The 23,383-nt window shown below is 53.5% G+C and overlaps 8 protein-coding genes across 8 annotated transcripts; 6 read left to right on the top strand and 2 right to left on the bottom strand.

Moving 5' to 3' along the window:
- Window positions 1–2,017: 2,017 nt before the first annotated feature.
- Window positions 2,018–4,969, bottom strand: CPAR01_06577 (uncharacterized protein; the record flags this gene model as incomplete). The annotated part of the gene is made up of 1 exon (XM_060490849.1): window positions 2,018–4,969. One exon carries the CDS (start codon window positions 4,967–4,969, stop codon window positions 2,018–2,020), a length of 2,952 nt encoding a protein of 983 aa, XP_060349723.1.
- A 4,297-nt stretch (window positions 4,970–9,266) lies between these two features.
- On the top strand, window positions 9,267–9,584 carry CPAR01_06576 (uncharacterized protein; the record flags this gene model as incomplete). The annotated part of the gene is made up of 1 exon (XM_060490848.1): window positions 9,267–9,584. One exon carries the CDS (start codon window positions 9,267–9,269, stop codon window positions 9,582–9,584), a length of 318 nt encoding a protein of 105 aa, XP_060349722.1.
- Window positions 9,585–9,624: 40 nt separating this feature from the next.
- On the bottom strand, window positions 9,625–11,771 carry CPAR01_06575 (GMC oxidoreductase; the record flags this gene model as incomplete). Its single annotated transcript, XM_060490847.1, has 3 exons — window positions 9,625–10,385; window positions 10,460–11,622; window positions 11,707–11,771. 3 exons carry the CDS (start codon window positions 11,769–11,771, stop codon window positions 9,625–9,627), a joined length of 1,989 nt encoding a protein of 662 aa, XP_060349721.1.
- Window positions 11,772–13,720: 1,949 nt separating this feature from the next.
- On the top strand, window positions 13,721–15,591 carry CPAR01_06574 (uncharacterized protein; the record flags this gene model as incomplete). The annotated part of the gene is made up of 9 exons (XM_060490846.1): window positions 13,721–13,828; window positions 13,927–14,065; window positions 14,125–14,309; window positions 14,364–14,400; window positions 14,465–14,532; window positions 14,590–14,627; window positions 14,685–15,020; window positions 15,077–15,144; window positions 15,197–15,591. 9 exons carry the CDS (start codon window positions 13,721–13,723, stop codon window positions 15,589–15,591), a joined length of 1,374 nt encoding a protein of 457 aa, XP_060349720.1.
- Window positions 15,592–16,575: 984 nt separating this feature from the next.
- Window positions 16,576–18,177, top strand: CPAR01_06573 (epoxide hydrolase; the record flags this gene model as incomplete). Its single annotated transcript, XM_060490845.1, has 4 exons — window positions 16,576–16,600; window positions 16,796–16,827; window positions 17,067–17,287; window positions 17,376–18,177. 4 exons carry the CDS (start codon window positions 16,576–16,578, stop codon window positions 18,175–18,177), a joined length of 1,080 nt encoding a protein of 359 aa, XP_060349719.1.
- Window positions 18,178–18,693: 516 nt separating this feature from the next.
- CPAR01_06572 (uncharacterized protein) lies at window positions 18,694–19,804 on the top strand (the record flags this gene model as incomplete). Its single annotated transcript, XM_060490844.1, has 2 exons — window positions 18,694–18,915; window positions 18,977–19,804. 2 exons carry the CDS (start codon window positions 18,694–18,696, stop codon window positions 19,802–19,804), a joined length of 1,050 nt encoding a protein of 349 aa, XP_060349718.1.
- A 904-nt stretch (window positions 19,805–20,708) lies between these two features.
- On the top strand, window positions 20,709–22,333 carry CPAR01_06571 (methyltransferase domain-containing protein; the record flags this gene model as incomplete). The annotated part of the gene is made up of 9 exons (XM_060490843.1): window positions 20,709–20,825; window positions 20,929–21,071; window positions 21,137–21,178; window positions 21,237–21,300; window positions 21,364–21,397; window positions 21,453–21,465; window positions 21,527–21,616; window positions 21,673–22,015; window positions 22,088–22,333. The coding sequence occupies 9 exons, from the start codon at window positions 20,709–20,711 to the stop codon at window positions 22,331–22,333; spliced, it is 1,092 nt and encodes a 363-aa protein (XP_060349717.1).
- A 537-nt stretch (window positions 22,334–22,870) lies between these two features.
- Window positions 22,871–23,159, top strand: CPAR01_06570 (uncharacterized protein; the record flags this gene model as incomplete). The annotated part of the gene is made up of 2 exons (XM_060490842.1): window positions 22,871–22,927; window positions 22,995–23,159. 2 exons carry the CDS (start codon window positions 22,871–22,873, stop codon window positions 23,157–23,159), a joined length of 222 nt encoding a protein of 73 aa, XP_060349716.1.
- Window positions 23,160–23,383: the final 224 nt, after the last annotated feature.

The following is a 23,383-nucleotide window of genomic DNA, read 5'->3' as shown; positions in this document are numbered from 1 at the left end:
CCCTTTTCAACACGCAAAACGAAATCAAATCTTCTGACAATGTACCAAGCCGGAGGCTAGCCTCGGCGACCGACCTTGTGCAGACGGCCCGACTGGAAGCTTGACATTCAAAGCCAACCTATCTCGTCTTCTGCCAGTCAGTTTCTCTGCCCTTTAACCAATGACAATAAGCAACTTCCCATTATTTAGGACTTTGTTGACCAATTACGTGAATCAGGCTGTACGACTCGCCTCGATGACTGCCTTTACTAGCGGCAGCAGCCCATATGAGGAGGATTCATCCAACCGAGGCTACGGATACATCGTGTCTCGGTGTAGCAAGCTGTAAGCCCGCTGCCCTGTAGGGCTGACGACCCCTGTTGCTCTTGATTATTTCCCAAAAGCGAAGTCTCATGTCGTTGGCACTCTTTCAAGTTATGCTTGTCATCTCAGTCAGAATGTGATTTGGTGACTAGTCATATCGTAGACCTCAATCTTAGGAAGCGACGAGAGCTGGTGACTGTCTATAATTCGGTATAAATACGATGGCAGTAGCTCTTGAAGTTAGATCTCGACAGCATCAAGCAGCACACCTTCACCTCAATACCAAGACCTTCAGATAAATCATTCTTGATGCTACAAATCTCTTTCCAGATCTAACCACCGCTCACGAATACTCGACAACCAATATGCCTGGTCCCATCGTTCCAGTTTCGGTCATCACTGCACTCTCGGATCCCTCCAAAATGTGCCAGTGTCCTGCAACCTCGCCGCCATCGACTGCTACGACATGCCAAAAATGTCAACTTCCCAAAGCTGCTGCCTCTAGGGCTTAAGCAGCGGCTTGGTTTTGATACTTGTTGGAATCAATCAAGAAAGAGTTATGGGTAAGTAGTGAGCTTCATCTCTTGAAGTTGAAGTTCTAGACACTTGTGTTGACGTTGGGTAAATGGGCTAGGTCCGACCTATACCAGAGGAGTACCAACTTTCGCGGGATGAGATCACGGCAGCGAAGCAAAATTCCTTTATCAATCTTAGAACAGCCCACCATCACGTACACGGCCTTCATTCTCTCGGAACATTGAATAGGCATACATCCCTTTTCACTACCTTGGATAGAACAATACACGAAATTTTATACGTATGGAGTATGGACGATTTTAGCTCGCCTGCATCAAGTTCCAGTCGTGTCTTGTGAACCGTTTCCGGCTGAGGCACGCAGCTCATGCACTAGGACCAAGAAATTGTGGCCGACCATACCGTCGGACCCTTGCCCCTCAGATGTCTCCATCGTGAACCAAGTGGGTTGGTGGGACAGAAGCACCCGCCCCGCGGCCCTACCCATCTCCAGCCCACAGCGCAAGCAATCTCGAGAAATGAACCTGCAATCTCTCGCCCAGTCAGCAAGCATACAAGCGATACAGCGTCATCAGCCTTGTTGGCTAAGTGGTATAGCGTCTCACTAGTACTAGTGACATGAGAAGATCGGCGGTTCGATTCCGCCACGAGGCATTTCTTTTGCTGTTCTACTCTAGTAGGCGACCTTTTGCAGCGTTTCGATGATGGGTGGGTGTTGGAGGGCAAGATCCGCTTAGAGATGAATGAGAATCAAGCAGGCAAGGAGTTCAGTGAAGGTGGGGCTTCCATGAAGACTATTCATGTTGTTTCTTAGGCCTAAGTGAAGTTACTGCTGTAAGGGGGCTTATTCACGAGTGCCATGTGTGAAGGTCATGTTGAAGTGGTATTGAGATTCAATTAGGTGATCAGGTATTGAAAGATCCAGAGTCTAAACAGGGAGGTATAGAAGTGAAGAAAGACAGATGATATCGAGGCGCCTTAGAAGAACAAATCAATCTGATATCATAAAGCCCCGCCATGTTACATGAGAAAACTTCAGTTACCCACCCCATCCTCCATATCTCGTACATAGACATTACAAAAGAAAGTAAAAAGTTGCGCCATTCCTCGGCGTTGAGTCAGTTACACGTGAGAGAGACAGAAAGAAAAGAAAGCTTCAAGACAAGACGCGTTAGGAGGATCACGACTTGTTCTTGCCATCCCAGAGGATGATACCGACAGACTCCTCCCAGCCGCGACCGGCCGCGATCTCCATGACGGTGCGGCCAGCATCGTCCTTGGCATCGAGATCGACACCGCCAGCCCCGACGAGAAGCTTGAGGACCTTGGCGTCGCCGTTCTCGACGGCCTGGAAGATGGCGTTCCATCCACGATAGATCTTGTTGACGTCGGCGCCGTGACGGAGCAGCAGCTCAAGGATGTCTGTGTCGTCGCCGCGGCACCGGCGCACCGCCTTGACGATGGGCAAGTGCTCACCGGGCGCGTTGATGTCGGCGCCACCCTCCTCGATGAGGAACTTGGTGATCTCCTTGTTGTCCTCGCGGATGGCAGAGGTCAACGGGGAGAAGACGCCGCCGTTCTTGTCCTCGACGGACACGCCGGCCTTGAGGAGGAGCTTGACACTCTCAAGCTGGTTGGCGACGACGGCGCGCTCCATCAAACCCTTGAAGGAGCGGATGTCCGGGACAGCGGGGAGGAGCTTCTCGAGAACCTCGGGGTAGTTGACGGACATGACGATGGGCCAGTCGCTGCCGCGGACGTTGGGGTCAGCGCCGTGGGCGATCAGCTCGTCGAGCATCTCCATGCGGCCTTCCTTGATGGCGGTCGTCAGAGGGGTGTTGCCGTCATCGCCCTTGTCGTTGGGGCTGACGCCCTGGTCGAGGAGCCAGTTGAGGGCCTCCATGTTGTTGACCCGGACGGCCATCTCGATGATGCCCTTGGGGTTGTGGAGGTCGTTACCGGCGGCGACCAAGCGAGGGAGGAAGTGTGTGCGGAAGTGCGTGACACACTTGAACGCAGGGTACTCGGCGGAGTTGAGGTTGGGGTCGGCACCGCTGGTGAGGAGGAGCTCAAAGATGTCTGCGCGGTTGTCGCGGATGGATGTGCACAACGGTGTGTAGATGCCATCCTTCTTGATGTTGGGTGAGACGCCGGCAGACAGCAGGACGCGAACAGACTCAATGTTGTTGATACTGACAGCGAGCTCCATGTTACCGGGGGCACGCTTGTTGTCAGCACCACGGGCCAGAAGGACCTTCAGACAAGGTGCCTGGTAGGTCGCGGGCCAAAGCATGTGCTTGGGGCCCGGCAGGTTAGGGTTGGCGCCGTGGTCCAAGAGAGCAGTGAGAAGGTCCACTCTTGCGGCCATGATGGTCTCGAACAGAGCAGTCTTACCTTCTCTGTTCTTGACGTTGGGGTCGGAGCCGTAGTCGAGCATGAGGTCGACCAGCTTCTTTGGTGTCGTCTTGTTCATGGAGGCAATCAGGACGGTGTTGCCGTTGGCCATGATGTGGTTGGGGTCACCTCCATATGTGAGGAGGATGTGGACAAAGTCGATCTTGACATCGATGACGGCGATGGCGAGCGGGGACTCCTGCGAAGGTCCAGCAGACATGTTGGGATCCGCACCGTACTTTAGAAGCATCTTGGTGATGTCGAGAGAGTTCATCTCTACCGCTGCAAAGAGGGGAGTAATGCCATCCTTGTCGGCAGAGTTGGGATCGGCACCGAAGAGAAGAAGCAGGCGGACTGCCTCGTGATCTTGGCACAGGACGGAATCCACGAGAACATGCTGATCCGGGCCGGTGTCGGGTGAGACACCGCGGTCCAAGAGCTGCTCGACGAGCTTGTGGTTCTTGCCCTGTACAGCAGCGATGAGGGAGGTCTTGAGTGACGGGTTACCATCGGCGTTGTGACGAGGTGTCCAGCGAGGCATCGTCATGGGGTCGGCCTTGAGGCGAACGACCTTGGTCGGGATGCTGTCGGCGATGTTCTGAAGCTCGCCGATGAGCGTCTCTGTGCCGGATGTTGAGGGTGAGATGGTGTTGTCCGAGTCGCGCAGGTTCCTCCTGTCTGAGATGCGGCTGGGTGCGTCATAGTCGCGATCCGACATGCCACGGTCTGACATACCGCGGTCTGACATTCCACGATCCGAGATGGTCATGTCGTCCCGTGCTGATCTCCTGTCCATGTTGATTCTTGTGCTGACAGGGTGGAGGTCGTAGTGACCGTGCTCTGAGATTGTGATATCGTCGCGGCCGATTCTGCGGTCGGGGATTCTGGTCGAGTGTCCATTCTCTGAGGAGCTGTGGTGACTCCTGTTGGAGATGGATGTGCGGCGACGTGGGTCTGGTGATAGCCTCACCTCCTGAAGAACGAAGTCTGCGGACATCTTTTCTACCAAGGAAGGGGGAGGGATGTGGGGTGCTTGAGAAGGAAGGGCGGGAAGGGGAGGGAGGGGAGGAGATCTCTCGTCTGAGCGATCCGGTAGTGCTGTCGGCTGGACTTCGAAGGACTTGGACTTTGATATCCGCACCGTCGAGTTGTGGTTGCTGATGCGGTCCAAAGCAGCAGCGAGGCCAGCATAGCCGTTGCCAACAGCATCGTCAGTCTTTGAGTTTCCAAGAGACCACTGGAAGACGAGAGCACTCATCCTCAGCGCATCCCTTGCCTTGCGTATCGACTCCCTCATCCTCAAGATCTCCTTATCGGCAAACATCATGCGCCAGCCACGCTGGATCCTGCCCATGGCACCCTTCTTCTCGTACTCGAGGAACTCGAACATCATGTGGTCGAGGACCTGGAAGTCGGAGTTGGTCGAACGGAACTTCATGTCGAGCTCCTTGATCATGTCGGCGGGGAACTCCTGGTGGGTGCGAGCAGCCTCGGAAAGGCCGGCCTCGATGGACCATAGTATCCGGCAGATGTCGAGGAAGTCATTGGCGAGCTCCCTGAAGCCGTGCGGTTGGTGCTTGACGTTGGTGAGGAACTCGAGCATGCGCACCGAGATGTTGTTTCCGAGGAGCGTGGCCCTCGTGCAGAGGTCCAGGACGGACTCCTTGGCCTTTGGCTTGCCATACATGGCAGCGGTCATAGTGCCTCGTCTTGGTGCCGCGTAGGGCTGTAAAGACATGAGGGGTTGTTATCTCAGACGGTGATGTTGGAAGCAGTGGCTCTGGGGTTGTTATCGAGGGTAGCCTTGTATGTTGATCCGCACACGACACTATATGGTCAGATCAATGCTACTAATAAAGGCGGAATGAAGATGAAGAACCAGATCTCTCTCTCCACCGCTCATGGAGCAACGTGGGAGCTCAGCTGTTTATCTGTAAGTTCCGCCGCGGTGGGCAAAGCTGAACCTCACTCAAGGTGATTGCTTGTCCTAGCCAAGGTTCCTCCTCCTCCTCCTCCTCCTCCGAAGAGCTCTCGGACAGGTCGAGGCCTAGTCTGTGGCCATCGATAGAGACAAGAATCAAGCGGCAAGCCACCAACCACGCCAAATGGGGCTCATTGGGAGAAGCAGGCATTGTCCCGGCTCGGAGCCATGAATCGTGATTGTACCCAAGAGAGACAAACACGGCGTCTACATTGGAGGATCAGGAAGCCGTAGTGCCAGGTACAAGGGATGTTCCAAGCACCAATTCAACGCTAGAGCAATTAACCCCAGAGACGACCTGCGCTAGGCCGTCCGCTTTGACACAAAGGGCCGGAAATCAGACAGGAAAGCCAGTGCGGCCAGGCCATTCAAGACAAGAGACTGACATATGCCACCACTAGCTGGCATTGGGTCCCAGCGTTAGACCCCCTGGCCCGAACTCTTCAGGAGAAAAGGAAAGGGCTTTTTTTTTTCTGCTCATGAGACTTGGGACCGGACGAAAAGACGGGACGATGACTAGAGGAGAAAAGAAGGAAAAAGCAAGTATGACAGCATCAGTGTTGTTGTCGGGCCGGAGACTCGGGAGGGAAGATAGTGAGGCTTACACACACCCTCGCTCCCACTTCAACTCACTTCAACTCCCATATTGCTCTCTGCAATACAGTGCCCGCTTCCAATCCATGTTCATCTTAGCGCTGGTGGCGTGGGGAGCTGAGAACGGTCTCGCCACGTGAGGAGGAGTCCTGGCTGACATTCCGATGCCTCGCACACAGTGTTTCTGTGTCTCTGTGTTTCCCACCCCTCCGGGCCCTTCGTCTTGGCCTTGGGCTTGGCCCCCTCCTCCACCTCCCCTCTCCCCCCCACCCGGCAAACAGATCTAGCAGAGTTTTTTTTCTTCTTCTTCTTCTCGAATCTGTCGCCTCGAGCGGGAAGCCTTGGAAGGGTTGCTTTGTGAGTTGTGACCGATCCATTTTACATAGCTTTCTGGGGAAAGCAAGCGACGACCCAGGCTCCACGAGCGGTTCGGTCGTTGCCGATCAAGCCTCCATCTTGCCATTGTCCTTTGTTTGTGCTGCACTGCTGATGGGATTGGGGAAGGGGGCGCAGATAGCCCATTGGATTCGGCAGTGTAGGGGACATGCCTGAGCCCTGAGGGGGACGTCATGTCCATTGCAAATCTTTGGAGAAATCGGCAGTAAATCTTGCATTCGGCAAGTGCGCATTTCAGATACGGATATCTTGACCATCTGCGCTTGTCGCTCCCAATGTGACGTCTTGCCGGGGGGCGTGGCACTGGTGGGTGTTGCTTGACTCAAGTACGCTGTCAAAAGCTGCGAAGCGGTGCGGAGCCGTGTGTGTTTACGGAGTCGACGTCTCGAAGACGTCGAAAGGAGGTCTGTTCGTCCTCGGTACATGACAAGTTCTACGCGTCTGCTATCAGAATCAGATCAGTTTGCGACGGCCTAGGCCAGCTTCAGTCCAGTGTCGTTTGGATTGATCAGCGAATTGCGGGACCGCATGTTCATGATGGCCTGAGCAAGGGGATCCAGAGGCCCAGAGAGGAGCCAGACGGGCCAGAGAGGGCAGAGAAGGGCCATCAAATCACCGTGTCACCCATGTGTAGCGCGCTCACGAACCAGTGCGATGATACGCCGTTGTCCATCAAACCCTGCGTGCTTTGTCTTTAGCTGGATTAGCTGAAGCTGCGTCCCTGGGTTCGTTGCCAGGGTTTGTGGTCAGGGGTAGTAATTAGTATGTATAATAGCAAGCGAACAGGCAGGCAAGCAACAAGCAAGAGCAGAAGGGCCAACAATCGCAAGAGAGCCCAGGAAGGAAAAAACTAGCAGCGAACCATCGCGCGTCTGCGACCCTGGGCCGCGGGGAATAAGCTGATGTGCCCCGTTCCAATGGGCACGGGACGGGCTTGCGAACTGCGAGGGGAAAGTTAACCGTGCGTCTTGATCGCCGCGATGAGAATCTGTGGTCCACACTGGCTGGGCGGGAGTCCCTGTCTCTTCCAAGACACTACGTCGGAGGAGGTGGTGTTGTTGGACCTTGGATCTTGGTGGTTGTCGTCGTGATGGTGTGTGGTGGTAGTTTACTATGTGTTTACTATCAAGAAGGGCGCAGACGCCGCGGGCGGGAGGGAGAGAGGATGGGGGGATGATGCCGGCCGCCTAACTTCCAAGACATGAGCCCCAAGACATCGGTGTTCCTTGCACAGACACTCGTGTCGTCAAGACTTTTCAATCTGCTGTGCCACTGTTCGCCAGAGAATGGGTAAGCTGTAAGACTATTCTCCACCACACACCTTGGCCAGGCCAGGTCCGCGTCGTGTCCTCATTTCGGACTTGCTGGCTAGGGCAGATGCTAAGCCCAAGGTTCATCTAGAAAAAACACGGTACGGACGCCGTACGGATACTTACGTCTTGCAGACTAATAATGAGCTGAGAAATTCGGGTTCGTAAAGGAGGAGCTGATGAGTGCATGAGTGGTGGTGGTGGAGGATGCCTGGACCGGAGCTCTCTCGAATCGTGTGCCGGGACCCTACGAGCAGCCAAACAGCTAGCTACGTCTAAATTGCATTTGCATTTGCATTTCCACAAGATTGGAGAGCTAGAGAGGGCTGGAGGGGCAGGGGACTTGGGGGACTCGGCCCAGCTTTCGAGGAATGAGATCAAAAGGAGGAGGGGTGAATGGCACCCGAAGTTTGCGCCTATGATGCAAAGTCACCCCCAAAGATGTCAAGAAGAGGCAAGCTCAAAGGCAAAGCGAAGCGGGCGCAAAAGCCACAGAAAAGCCTCGTTTGCGTCCTAGGAGGATTCCCCGAACGCCTCCTTGAGTCTCTATCGGCGAGTCGGTTGCTGGTCGGAGGGTACCACACCAACGGATTTTCGACGCCAACGCCAAAAGAAGCCAAAATCACGTCGAAATCTCCTCAAGGCTCGCCCCCCGTGGTCCCCGCCCGTCCGGTCTACTCTGAGCCTCTGAGCCTATCGCTCCGACTGGCTGACTAGGCCAACTGTCACTTTGCCAGGTCAAATAGCGGCGGTATTAGACTTCGGCCGGGCCGGGTCTACGCGTCCACAAACCAACATCTACCTCGGTTTGCTGATGGCTGCTTCCATCAACGCGGCGCAAGCAATACGTATCCGTGGACTCACAGACTCGAGGAATCTAGAGAATGAGGGTGTGGTGTCGCTCGCAAGCGTCCGGGCTTATCCCAACGCAGCTTTGCCTCTGTTTGTTTGCTGACGCTACTCCCTCCTTTTACTCCCTACTGCCTGTACAGTGTAAAGTAAGGTGGAATATCCGTACTTAACTTGCCAACTTGCAGTGCTTTTTTCTCTCTGGCGTTTGTCCTAATCACCACTGCCGACATGTTCCCACCCCAAACCATGCCGGCACGGTTACCCGCAAGCGCACCAACGCACACCAACGCATGCAATAAGTTATGTCTGCGCTCGGGGGGTTTTCTAGCAGACTACACAGACGGCTGAACATTTGCAATCTCGCTGCCGTTACTAATCTTGGGCTGGGCTGTCCTCTTCTATCGAATTGCCACGTGGAATGGTCCCTGCCCCTTTTTCTTGCCTCTGCCATCTGAAAGATTTCCTTGGCCTTGTGCCACAGGCCGCCTCTCATAGCGTAGCACTACCAAGTACGGCTTTACGCCTCTCCATGGCTTATCCCCCAACTCCAGTAGGTTATTGCTCGGGAGATGCGCATTGAAGAATCATGATCGTCTTGAGGATGGTCAACTGCTAAATTCACTGCGGAGTATCATCTCCCGGCAACGCTCCACGTTCTTCTCCTCATCTCTCTCCACGAAAAAGAAGAATAATGAAATCTTTGTTGTTCAGGCTCCTCCATGTTCTACACCCGTTCTTGTGCCGAGCCTAAGAACAGTGCTGGATGTCCAAGGATCCACTGATCAGCTCGTGCGATATAAGGACTGAGACAGGCGCCTTCGGGAGACGCCTCGCGGTCTCAGTCGCACGGCAGCAACCTTTTCGCATTGACTCTTTCCCAAGGGTCTATCATCTGAATTGAAATGGACTGTACAGGGAGGGTGACAGAGTACAGATATTGCGGCTTACTTTCGTTCGCCGCCTCATCCCATCCTTGCAAACCCTTCGGTCCCCTGCCCAACCCAGCCATGGCTACATGTATTCAGCCAGCGTTGCCTTTACCAACGTCGCAGGGCCAGCAGATCGCACTCAATCCGAAGCAGTGGTGTGGTAGATTCATGAAATGTTCTAACGTCGTCAAGTATGTGGTAGGTACCAAGTATGTACGGAAACGCCCAAGAGACCCTTCGTGGTCGCACCTCAAAATCCTACGGCGCGCTTTTCCCGCCCGCCATGTGTAACAATACAGTAAAAAAAGAAGAAAATAGAGCATAAAGGTATCTATACTCCAAGAATTACGTCCGCCGCCTTCTCGCTAATCATGTACACCGCCGACGCGATGTAATACCCAGGAATCTTGGGGAACACGCTCGCGTCCACCACCCGCAGACCTTCAGTCCCTCTCACCTTGAACTTTGAGTCCAAGACGGCAGTGGCATCGCCGTCTTTGCCAATGGGGCACGTGCAGCTGGCATGGTGGCCCCAGGCTTCATTCCTGACGAACTCGGGCAAGTCCGCATCGGTGACATTCTTCCCGGGCCAGACCTCGGTGAAGCCTCCCGTGAGGGGCACGACGCTCTCGAACATCTTGCGTGAGAGCTTCATGCCCTCTACCACGGCCTGGATGTCCTTAGCGCCCGTTGCCTCGTCCTGGAATGAGTTGAAGTCAATCTGCGGCATATCCCGCGGATCGGCTGAACGCAGCTTGACGGTTCCGGCCCGGTTGCGGCTGTGGGCTTTGAGGGTGATCCACGTCCAATGTCTCTGATCCGCGGTGCCATCGACGGAGTATCCGGGATAGTACCCAGGGAAGGCGACTGGTGCTCCTGCGATAAAGAGGTCCGGGTCTCCCTCTGCCACGGTCGACTTCTTCACGATACCCAGGCTGATGCCGTTGGAACCATAAATCCCCCGATCACCACTCGCGGCGCCGTCCTGCCATTTTTTCAAGCAGGGATCGTCTGTGCCAGGGCGAATGAAGGTGCAGCCTTCGATGATCTGAAAGTTTGTCGGCGTTTCGCCAATAACGGACGTCTCGTAACCTGTTGTGGTGATGATCAGTCAAACGGCTCTACATTGAATGATCAATTCGTCAGCAGCAAATGAGAAAACTCACGGTCTTGCAAGTTGGTGCCAACACCAGGAAGATCGACGATAGAAGGGATACCGAAAGAGGATAGCTCCTCTTTGGGGCCAACGCCACTGAGCTTGAGCAGCTGCGGGGTATTGAAGGCGCCGGCTGATATGATGACTTCGGCCGTGGCGTTTACGGATCCGGCGACGCCAGAGCCAGCAGCGCCGGATCGGGGGTCGGCGCGGTAAAGGCTCTGTCCCGTAACAAAGTCTACCCCCACGGCCCGGGGCTTTGCGCCGCTCTGGTCGAAGCGCACCTTGGTCACGAGGGTGGTGAGCTTAATGTCGAGGTGATACTTCCTAGAACCATCTGCGTTCTTCGCGTTGGCCGTGTCCAGGACGAATTCGCGCGGTCCATTGCGGACGCCCTTGTTGACAGAGATGGGGACCTGGTAGAGGCCCTCGGCAGAGTCACGGCTGGGCAGGTCGACGTTGAGATCACGAAGGAGAACCTCGCCGAGACCTTGGATCGTCGAGAAGATCAATCCCAGGAGACTCTTGCCCATGGCGGAAGCAGCGGACAGAATAACCGTAAGGAGCTTGACATCCTTGATGACAAGTCCAAGGTCCGTCACGGAGGTGGTAAGCCAGCCGTCGAACCCGTGTCCTACAATACCATTGGGCAAGTATTCGGCGTTCTCTAGGCGCTGGAAGTACTTGCGCATGTTGGACGCGCCCCAGGTGGTGTCTCCGGTCAAGGTCGCGATGCCATCCCAGTCTGACTTGTGCGGGTAGACCGTGATCAACGCGTTGTGACTGCCGCAACCACCCAGCGTACCAGCTCTAGGATAAAGGATGCCGAGTGGCTCAGCGCCAGCCGGTGGGTTGAGTCCGACGTAGAGCTCCCCGTTCGCAAGTCGGTATGTCATCTTGGAGTCCTTCTTCTGGGCCTCGAGATCGGCAAAGTGTTGAACGTAGTAGTCCCATTTCATTGGGGCGTACTCTGTCGACTGAAGGTTCAACGCAGGGACCTGGTACGGGATCGAGTCTCCCTGGTCGTCGCCGGCGTCGATGAGAAGGACCTTCTTCCCGGCGATGGCGAGCCGGGCGGCAAGTGGGCCACCACCCGGCCCGGAACCGACAACGACGTAGTCATAAGACGCGAGGATGTCGGTAGATTGCCGTGGGACAAAGTGCTGGCTCGGGCTATCAATGTTGTATCCGCGTCAGCCAACCACATTCATACTTTGCGTACCTCGCGTCTTAAGGTTTGGGGTAGGTCAAACTCACACAGCAGAGGCCGTGGCCACGATGTAGCCGAGCAACACGTTTGTGACATGGAGACACCAACGCATCTTGGATGAGATTGGAGGCTTTCCAACTGGTTCTTGCAGAGGTCGCAGCACCAAGCAACTCAAAAAGGAACGACCGTCGTCAGAAAGTCAGTCTCTCTCCAGGAGCGGCGCACATTCCCCTTAAGAACTTGGTCCAAGAAACCTCACTTGTCCTCCTCGACGCGATGCGCCTGATCGCGACATGGGAAAAAGTCGCAACGCCCCTTGCATTTGATTAGACATGTCGCTGTCCGTCATGTACCCTCCCCATCTCGGATGTGACCTGCTTCTTTCCTATGTGACGGTGATCGATGTAGGTGATGCTATGTATGGCAACCTTCCCACTCAAGGTCCCAGAATCGCCCTTCTCGTGGTTCACTCAGCCTACCATCGTCGGCCGAAGGAACGATTAGGGAAGGACGTGGAGGTTGCCCCCCTGGTACGAGCACGGGAGAGAATCTGAGAATGATGCTGGTCATGTGGGAACACGAGCGGGAGGCCGATTAAGGTGAGGAGGACGCCAGGGGCCAGCGTCGCAGTCACGGCGGGCGCGAACTTGGCATGACTGTTGCGGGGGCTGCTTTAAATGAGATTGCGCTGTAGGATGTCTTGAATCGGGAAAGCTATCCGATGCACTTCGGAGCGCCGAGCACGAGGGCAGACGGACGGTCCTGGTTATGCGGGGGATAGCTCAGCCTTGGAGAGGCCTTGGAGGGAGACATCGGTCCAAATTCTGAATGGGAAAAACGTAAAACATGGCCAGATATCTTCATGGCTGGCCTAGTTCGTCCGGGGATGACCTTATACGCGTTCCGCGGGGTGTTGTCAAAGCTCTCAGTTAGCCTTATTTCTTTGGTTCATGCATCTCCCATGTGTCCATCCTCAAGGTACGATCGATGACATGTTGGATGAACCGGTCGAGTCTCGCAAACCTGCGCCTCACATTATTCAAACATAAACAAGCGAGGGGGTTCATGGTCCCATTGAATCCGTATAGACATGAATCAGGCCACCCCTGAGCAAATCTTTTGTTCGTTCTGCTCAACCGTCCGCCCAGCTGAGTTGCGGTTGGGCATGCAATATGCGAGCCCGGCCTTTCATTCTGCCCTGTCCCCCGACTCCCCGCAGAAACCTGGCTCACTAAAGTCTGATCTTGGTTAGCACCACCTTTACTGCCAAAGAAACCCGGTGTCCGCCCCAAGCCTATTGCAGTACAGCGTGTGAGCATCTCACGACTGTAACGGCCCCAATGCAGTGAAGGATACCACCGGCGGGAAAGCCATCAAGATCCCAAGAATCGGGCTGTTGATGATGCGGCTCGCATGGAGTGATTCAGCCAACTTCATCTCTACCATCGAGGATCTTCATTCGTCACATTTGTTGATGTGATAGCGCTTGGAAGAAGAAACTCAGAGTAATGCGTACTATAACTTGAGCACAGCGGACGCACGCAAGCAGCCTGTCACCGTTGCTGCTCGTCATCCCATAAGCGAGAGACATCAAGCAAGCGCTGTCATCCACCTATTATACGTCGCTTTGAAAGAAGCCGGGTAGCCGCACATGGTGATGTGAGCAGTAAGCCCCGTGGCGCTCTCGCCAAAGCAATTGGGCTGGATGCATAATCCGCAAGTCAAGTCGCCCAGACGTTAGCGACGAGAGCTGGGAGCGCTTCCCCGTCTCCGCGACGTCGAGGCCATCCCAAAGTGTGCCGCTTTCGTCCATCGCAAGCCATTGTTTCGTAGTGGCGGCTGAGTGGCGATCTTGCCCTATGGATTTGGTCTCATGAACGAAACTCCGGTCGCCGACATGTAATGCCCAGTTCATATACAGGATGTCTCCCTCATCCCGCATGGGCCCGGCCTTGTTGATGGGGGTTTCTTTCGCCGTTGTGACATCTGTACGCCCATGCAACGATCGGCATCAACCACACATCGCATGCCGTCGCATCGTTTTTGAGAATGAAGCAAATCATGCGGGTCGCAATCGTCCTGCTGTTTGCTGCGACGGCACAGGCAACGGTGTCTCAATTGAACACGACTGAGATCACAAAGCTACTCGCGACGACGCCAAAATGTGCGGTAAGTCACTCTCACAGTCTCAGTCGTGGTGTTTCACAGCCATCTCATGATTTTGAGTCAGCACTTAGTTACACTCACTGACTTGACTTATTTCCTAGATGCCATGCTTCGTCGATGCGTTCCATTCTGGCAATTGTACCCTCGACGGCTTGACGGACTGCGTGTGCACCAACATCCCTCTGCAAGCCCGCGCCTCCGCATGTATACAGCAAGCTTGCGAGTTCGATGGTCAAGTTTGTGAGTGGTGGTACCTAAGGCGTCGTCATGACTCCAATCTCACTGACATTGCTTTGAAGCCACCGCCCGTATCTCACAGCAGTTATGTGAGGGCTATCCTTACCCTGACCGCAGAAAATTCTCCAAGGTTTTCTCCATTGGCCTACCCGTTATCACGATCCTCACGGTAGCTCTCCGATGCCTGGCCCGATTACAGGTCACGAACCGACTGTGGTGGGACGACTGGACGGCACTGATCGCTTTGGTAAGGTTCCTGGTGATGGTTCATTCGTAGCAACTGACTCACTGACGGTGGCAGGCATTTTTGATAGTCATGTCCGGCCTTGGCTACACAAGTATGCACTTTCCTTCGTGGCTCAAGCAACTGGGTGTCTAGTGCTGACTTCAGCTGCACATTAGATGCTGCAATGGGATTCGGACTTCACTATTGGGATATTGACCCGGGAAATGGCAAGACTATTTTGCAGGTACGACAACGCACGGCACATTACGAGTCTTGGCTAGCTAACTGAGACTCCCTTCAGATTTTCTATGTATTGCAGATGCTTTACATCTTTGTTCAGTATGTGCATCGAGACACGATCGAGGTAGTAAAGGACTATCGCTAATTGTACACTAGAGTCTTTGCCAAAGCCTCCATTGCCTGCTTCTACTCCCGCGTGTTCACCAATCAGAAGTTCCGCCTGGCAGTCAAAATCCTCATGGTGTTTCTGTTCATCCACGGCTTCATGTTTCTGCTGTTGATGGTATTTCAATGCCTACCTATTGAGTCGATCTGGGATCGATCTATCCAAGGTCGTTGCCTCAATGTTTCGGCTATCAGTTACGGAGGCGCTGCTTGCAGTATCCTGGAGGATATTATCTTGATTGTCATCCCTATTCCAGAACTGATTAAGCTTCAACTGGGAAAGAAGAAGCGAATGGCATTGGTTTGCATGTTTGCTATTGGATCCTTGTAAGTGACGTGCCAACCATTGAAGCGGCTTTGCAAATGTTAACTCAGGATTGCAGTGCTTGCGTCGCGAGTATGATCCGACTTAAATACTTGGTCTCATTCGCTAATTCATTTGACTCTACTTGTAAGGTCTCCCGGTCATCTTCGTATGAGATTGATGCTAATAGCCGCTCTAGGGGATAACGTCGACGTCGTGCTATGGTCATCCGTCGAGCTCAACCTAGCAATCATCTGCGGTAGTCTCCCGGCACTACGACCTCTTTTCAAGAAGCTGCCAGTATTTTTCACCACTATCAAATCGACAATACAAACCGGAACGCACCGAAGAAAGTCGCAAGCACGGTCTACGACAGCGATTCAGAAATCGCATCATTCCCATGCCTCACATGAATCGAGCACCCAGCCATCGCCTAGCAACTCTCCACAGAAGCCACATGCAGTCAAGCTGAGAGACTTCGGGGGCAGTTCGACAACGTGTGATAACGACACACAGTATACTCTTGAAATGACCGATGAGGAGAGCAGGGATGATTTGGAGAGACAGGACTGGGCGCGAGCGTATGGGAAATAGGGGTCTGATATTGCTGTCTGATGAAGAAGGAACGTCTCTAACGTGTAATGATCAGCGATTTATATTTGAGCTTTCAAAAGCAAATGAGGTAAATCAGTTCAACATCTCATCAACAATCACCTACCCTGGCCCTTCGGTGAGAACAACAAAAGTCTGTGGGGCAGGTGTAACGACAACTTCAACAACACCATGTACCATGCCACATTGCCAGAGTCATAATCACCCCCGAATTTAGATGAGACTGTCGTGAATAGATGATTTGAGCAATGAAAAATGCAGCTGGCACATCGTCATCTCTGTCTTCGGGCTTCGGTTCTCATTATTTTGACCGTGATGCCCCGCACCATGAAGTGTGATCTCAAAAAAGGTCTTTCCTTATATCAGGCGCGAGATATCTCATGAAAACGTAGAGTAAAATTGGGAGAATTTAGAGGTCATTGAATAGGTCCCAACCCAAACTATACAGGGGCCTAAAATCAGGTTGGTTCATCTGGAAATGAATACTAATCAAAGCCCCGTGCTTTCAATGCTTGCGGGAAAATCGCTGGCTGTTCCAATGACGATCGTGGATCTTAATACTGACTCGGATTCCGAAAGAAAAAGAGGAAAACAGCTTACCATCCAGACATTTTACCGCACATCCGCCGGGGTAATTTAAAATAGTGTATCTATACTAATCAGATTCTGCTCAGTGAGCACATACGGGGAAACGAAGCTGCAGCCGCCGTGCCCACAACCTTGTAGAAGGGCATCAACAGCGGCATATATGCATTAGTAACCTTGTGAGTCTCCATAAATCGGTCGGGATGACTCCAGAATGATGCGAGTCGATACTAATCAGACTTGACTTAAGATCGAGCTCGGTGAAGAAGACTAGACGCTCAAGTTGTGAACAACCTGCAAAGACCCGAAAAAAGATCGATGAAAATTAGTAAATAGAATGGAATTTTAGTTAAGATTGAACACAATTTTTGTTCTCTCATAATGGGACATCACAACTACCAGGAGTGTACGTTGTCTTGTGAGGAGATCTAGACAGGCTCACGTCGCCGGGGATGCTTCTCGCGATCTCGCATGCATTTCTAATCGACTTCAATATTTCTATCATCTTCATACCACCTTGCAGGGATTCACTGATGACAGGTCCTAACGGGGGGCTCCCGGGAGTTCGGACGAATTCGAGTAGCTCACTAAGCGGGCTCAGGGCCTGGCCATACGGACTCTAAGATGGCGACTGTACCGTATCATTATGACATGGCGCTTTCACTTGGTAGCTTACACAGTCTTGCACTGGGAGAGTCGATTCCTCTCACGGAAGACCGAGTTTATAAATATCGATCATCATCTCGCGAAACAGAACATTTGAATCAAGCACTATCACCGATTCCAGTTCTAACCTCACCCTGATCAACCTTCAGTCATAATAGACCAACAAAGTCTCACAAGATGGACGTTCTTGCTACTCTCGACTCCAGGCTCCATTTCAAAACGGCCGATTCAACGGTATTCAATACAGATATATCCATGCAGAGCCTGATTCGGGAAAGTCTGTTGGTACTGTTTTCCTCGTCCACGGATGGCCTGATTTGGCCTTGGGCTGGGCCAACCATATTCCCTTCCTCCTCTCCAAGGGCCTGAGCGTCGTCGCTTTGGACAAGATTGGATATGGTGGAACTGATTCACCCGAGGATGTCAAGTTTTACTAAGTTACGACGCGTTAAGGAGTCAACCAGAGGTTGGATCGGTTAGAGTCTGCGGAAACTGATCATTTTTAACCTAAATAGTACCTGGAAGCGCGCTGCAGACGACATCGCCACACTCGCAAGCCAACTTGGTCTCTCTCGTATCATCCTCGGTGGACACGACTTTGGTGGAGCAGTGGTTTATCGGACCGCCATCTGGCATCCAGACCTCGTAGCCGCCTTCTACGTGCTCAACACGCCTTTCGCAGCTCCCACGGCCTCCTTTGTGGACCTCGCATACGATTGGCCTGGATTTAAATACCAGCAGCAATTCCGTACAGATGCCGTTGCGGACTATGTCGGGCCGGCTGATGCCCAGAACACAACGCGCATTCGACAAATCCTGAACAACGTCTACGGTGTGATTGGCCCCAATGGCGAGCAACCCAGCAACGTCACAGACATCGGATTCTACTATGATCTGCTCGACCTTGTGACTACAGACACGCCGCTTCTCACCAAGGCGCAGATTGACTTTTATGTCGAAGAATACACCAGAAAGCCAATTAATCACACGCTCAACGAATACCGTAACAACAACCTGAATTGGGAAGATGAGCGGGTGCTTATCCCTGACAATACCACTTACAGCGGCAAGTTCAAGCAACCTGCGCTGTACATCGCTGCAACCCAGGATCTCACGCTGCCTCCGTCTCTATCCGAAGGAATGAAAACGTACTTTGACAACTTGAGCCGAGGTGAGATTGACGGCGGGCATTGGGCAAGGTGGCAGAAGCCTCTCGAGGTTGAGAACTATGTTGGAAACTGGTTAGCAACCTCGGTGTTTGGAAATGCTCCCTTGAACCTTACCGCAGGGCTCGGTCTTGGAGCGCCCTGCATGTAGGTGCTAGATGAGGCGATGAACCAGCACAGGCGTCTAGCCATCATCAACCTTGCGCCTTTGTATTAGACCCGTAACAATGTCACCTGCCATGTCTATAGAGTTCAAAAATTCTTCTGTACATATTTGGAATAGTAGAGAAGCCAACATAGTCGTTTAGTGTTTTAAATGACAGTGGGCAAACATTGACGCTGGGGAATTTGTAATACGATAAGCTTAGCTCCATGATGAAATTAAGAACACCAATCATATGGATGACTAATAGAGTAGACGTTGAAAGATGTATAACTCAAAGTCAAAGTCAAGAGCTAGTCTGGCGTGTTTGGTCAATTTGCTGACTGGATGCATAGCATGCACGGTGCGTCAGTTCGCATGTGAATAACCTCGTGTGCCGATCTACGTCATTCCGTCATCCTGCAGAAGGCGGGGAACATATCTTATCGATGCTCAAGTGTGTAAATTATCCAAATTCCTCGCAATTGTCACTCCGTCACTCCATGAAACAGAGCTGAATTGACAATGCCTCATTCACCGTCGGTCGTCGAGGAAGCCTCTGTTGCCCGAACAGGTGGGGGGTCTAACATTCCACTCGTTGACCTGGGTGCCCTGAAAGACAGCACCAACCCTGAAGCAGCACTGAATGCCGGCAAGAGTCTTGTAGACGCTTTCAGAATATCGGGCTTTGCCTATGTCAAGAACCATGGAATCCCCGAGGAAATCATCAAGTCCGCCTTCCAGTGGGTTCGTCTACAAGAACGAACTTTCTCTTCATCGCTGTCCTTGCTGATAATTCCATGATTAGAGTGAGATATTCTTTTCCCTCCCGCAGGCTGAGAAGGACAAGGCGCCGCATCCACCCGAGGGATGGTGGCATCGCGGGTACTCCGGCATTGGCCGAGAAAAGGTGTCGCAGATGGTATTTGACGCCGAAGAAATCAGCGAGTTGAGGAAAATCCCAGACTTCAAGGAATCATACGAGATTGGGCGCGAGGACGATGATCACCTGCCCAACATCTGGCTCCCCGAGGAGTCGCTCCCTGGGTTTCGGTCATTTTTCAATAACTTCTACGAGGTCTGCTATCAGCTCGAACTCCACCTGCTCTGTGCTATGGCTCTCGGCATGGGCCTGGACGAAGATTTCTTTCGGGACTACCATGTGATGAAAGACAACCAGATCCGCCTCCTCCATTATCCGCCGGTCGAGGAGAAGCTCTTGCGCGCCGGCAGGGTCGAGCGGCTGGGAGCGCACTCGGACTTTGGCTCCATGACGCTCCTCTTCCAGGACGAGGTCGGCGGCCTCGAGGTAGAGGACCCCAACGAGGAGGGCCGATTCTTGCCCGTGTCGTCCATCCCTGGGACGATCGTGGTCAACATTGGCGACTTCATGCAGCGGTGGAGCAACGACACTCTGCGGTCCACTGTGCATCGTGTACGAGCGCCGCCGCTCGAGACGAACGAGAGCGGTGACCGCGTGACCCGGGCACGATATTCAATTCCGTACTTTATCGGCGCTGATCAGGAGAAGACGGTAGACTGCGTGCCGGGTTGCTACGGCCCCGGTAAGCCGAAGAAGTACGAGCCGATAAACAGCCGCGAGTACATCGAGATGCGACTGAATGCGTCGTATTAGAGCCGGAGAGATATCCTTATTATCTGTGCCTAGCAAATGAGATGATGCTTTCTTGAAGAAGTCTAGGGCCCCGTCGGCCACCCCTCGTTCCTGGTCTTGAGCGGCCGACTCCGTACAACACATGTACATGCTGTCAAGGTCACAGCAGTCACCATTGAGCACGCGGCGACCCAGGTTCTTGATCATTAATGAGTGCTATTCCTTGCAGGTCCTTGCATGCGAGATCCACTGGCAAATGCCGCGAGTCCTCAGCTGGTTGGCCTACCCGCTGACGATCCCCGGCCCCTCTTCCGGTCGTTTCTGGTGATGAGGGCCGAACATGGTAGCATTTTACACCTTTGGTCAGCGGCCTTGGCGCATCGCTTGACACGTTACCATGAGCCATGGCACAGCTTAAAGCTGCAAAATTCGGGCGGAGCTGACATGAAGCTGACAACCGGCAGATGAGGAGATGCTCTCCAAGACTCCAACGGGTTGGAGAAGAGAAGCGAAGCAGAAGACCATATCCAATCCGCCCGCTGTCCCCGCCCGGGGATAGGGATGGTGTTGATGCGGTGAAGGGAAAATTGACTGATCACCCAAAGAATTGGAGGCGACAAGGCGTGCGCACGTCCACGACCAGGCGCTTTGCCCGGCCGCTGTGGGGTTTTCCGAGCTCATTGAAGCAGGGGAACAGGGACCGGGGATTTTGTCGTGACTCGTGGCGGGCAAGTTTCCACCCTCTCCCGCTGCCGCTTAAGCAATTCGATTTCTCAGTCTCAGAATTACACACTCTCTCCCTTTCCTCCCGGGATTCGAGCAACAGTAACCCGGAATCTGGGAACAGCAACAGGAAACCCTGCGACGACACGACTAGTGTACAGCTTCACATCGCGAGTGCAAACCCCCCGATACCATCCGACAAATGTGTCCCGAGGGAGACGAGGACCAGACGGCCGCGGCCACGGCGCAGCAGCAGGAGACTGCGGCGAACGCAGCGGCTGGAATTCTACCGGCTGAGCACTGGGTGCAAGCGGCACGAGTCAGTTCGACACCTTTTTCCACCGCGGGGGCGTAGATTCTCTACATGCCCCCCCTTTCAACGGCGGCCGCCCGCGGGATTTTGATGATTGACAGGCCGCTAGGACGCTGCTAACGACGACGATGCCGACTCTGCGCTAGGCGACGACAACGCCAGCTCTACGGCGTCGATCACCTCTACGATTTTGCAGTACCGGAAGATTCACGGGAGGACGTTCCACGGCGAGGTTGGCGACGCCCAGTATTGGTAGTGACCCCCGCGGGCTGGGAGGACTGAGCGTTTTGGGCGTTGTCGCTAACGGATTGTTAAAGGGGGAGCAACGATGAGCAACAGAATGAGGCTTGGGATATCAAGTGAGATGGAGACCGCCAATGACGAAAGAAGTGAGAGATCGAGGCTGACGGTCATTAGCCATCACTTACTCACCTTGTCGATGGGCGACAAGCTTCACTTGGCACCGCTAGACAAAAGCAAGGTAGGTGACGGGCTCATCGGCGGTGGCTTGCTCATCGGCCTGAACTAACGAAACCCTAAATAGCTAAACAAAGCGCTGGATATTGGGACAGGAACAGGTGAGCGGCGCTTATGTCATTCTCGGCTCATGAAGTCAGGCTAACGGCATCGTAGGTATCTGGGCTATGTAAGTCCCTGCTCAGAAATTCGGCATGACTATGTGATGCAAGAGGCTGAACTCTGTATAGTGATTTTGCCGACGAGAACCCCGAATGTGAAGTCATTGGAACGGACATCTCCCCAATCCAACCTAGCTGGGTTCCTCCTAACCTGAAGTTGTGAGTACTGGAAGCGTCAAGATCCAGCAGCTGGTGCCGTTGATGACCCCACACAGTGAAATTGACGACTGCACGCGCGAATGGACCTTCGAACCAGAGTCCTTTGACTATGTTCACATCCGTTTCCTGGTCGGCAGCATCGCGGACTGGCCCGCGCTGTTCAAGCAGGCGTACAGGGCCCTGAAGCCGGGCGGATACCTGGAGAGTTTCGAGGTCTCGCCGGCCATTATGAGCGACGACGGGACCGTCCCGGAGACCAGCGCGCTGGGCCAGTGGGGTAAGTTCTTCGAGGAGGGCGGCCGGAAAATGGGTCGGACGTTCCGGGTCCTCGACGAGAACTTGCAGAGGACGTCGATGGAGGACGCTGGCTTTGAGAGCATCACGGAGTGGAACAATAAGGTAGATGAGAGCCCTTTGAAGGATGACCTGCGCTTTCGGCATCAGAGGAAAGACTAACATGGGAAATGATAGGCACCCATCGGCAACTGGCCAAAGGACGAGGTGAAGAAGGAGATTGGCGAGTGGGCTCAGCTGACGCTCCTGTCGGACATTGAGGGCTACGTTCTTTTCATGGCCAACGTCATGTCGACTTGGTCCCGTGAGGAAATCCACATCTATGCGGCGCAGCTGCGTCGCGAGATCCGGTCTGGTAAGCTGCATGGGTACTACCGCCAGAGAGCAGTCTGGGGACAGAAGCCTCTGAAGACCGAGGCGTAGTTCCGCTCTTCGCTACTACCTTGATTACTCTTGATTTCATCTGAGCTAGCGAGCGTGAATAAGCATATGCAGCAAAATTCATCGAATTGGATGCCTTTCCACCACAATGGCGTGCTCCTGTCTCATTGTGAAGGGAGTCTAGCCGCCGAGGCTCACACTTCAGAGATGAACGTGACCCGTAGGTGCGTCGGGTCGAGCCGACTCAATCAGCTTATACTATGCTCAGTAAGGCAAGGGCATCCGCATCTGGAAGGTGAATCTTCTATAAAGCAGAGGATTCAGGGTGCTGAGTGAGCTGTTCGAGCTTCGAGGTGGAACTCCGCCGGTCTCGATGTTACGTGGAGATTGACGATGGCTTCAGATAATTCAAGGTTTCAGCATCGCTGAAGACAAACCGTCGCCGAAAATGAGTATAAAAGAAGGCTACTTGAGCCTGCTTACTCTGTCACCGAATTTCGTATCATCTTCAACCATCCGGGCAACTTGAACAACCACTACAACTATCTCACTCTGCTTTGCAACATCGAAGCCGGCAAAATGAAGTTCAACTTGCTCGCCCTTGCCGCTATTGTATCACTGGCCATGGCCGCGCCGGTCCGTTTCCCCTCTGGCCGTCATCTGAGTTCATAGTGCCTGTGTCTAACACGTAGTCAACGTATAGGTAGCCGACAACGCTGTCGTTGACGGCGCTGGTGGCTCCCCAGGTGGAAAGCCCTGGAAGCGCGATGACGCTGTCGTTGACGGCGCTGGTGGCTCCCCAGGTGGAAAGCCCTGGAAGCGCGATGTCGCTGTCACTGAGGACTATCCTGGTGGAAAGGGCTGGTAGTGCAACGATGCGCCATCGATGCCTCATGTTCTCTTCCGTTGGACTGCGAACAGAGCCTCAGTTTGTTAGGTAGCTCATATCGAATGTGTAAAGCCTCTGACGCTCGAGGGAAATGAATAGACATACTGCAGACGAAAGCTGCTTGTGTAAAGCTGCACATGGCATTCAAGCTCGGTTCTAAGCCTGAGTGGTTCTACTCATATGAATGACCTAACTTCGTACGA

Source organism: Colletotrichum paranaense (assembly GCF_030867605.1).
Source record: "Colletotrichum paranaense strain IMI 384185 chromosome Unknown Scaffold_5.1, whole genome shotgun sequence".
NCBI lineage: Eukaryota > Fungi > Ascomycota > Sordariomycetes > Glomerellales > Glomerellaceae > Colletotrichum > Colletotrichum paranaense.
The sequence above is the reverse complement of the archived record's forward strand: the minus strand, read 5'-3'. Positions and strand labels throughout refer to the sequence as shown.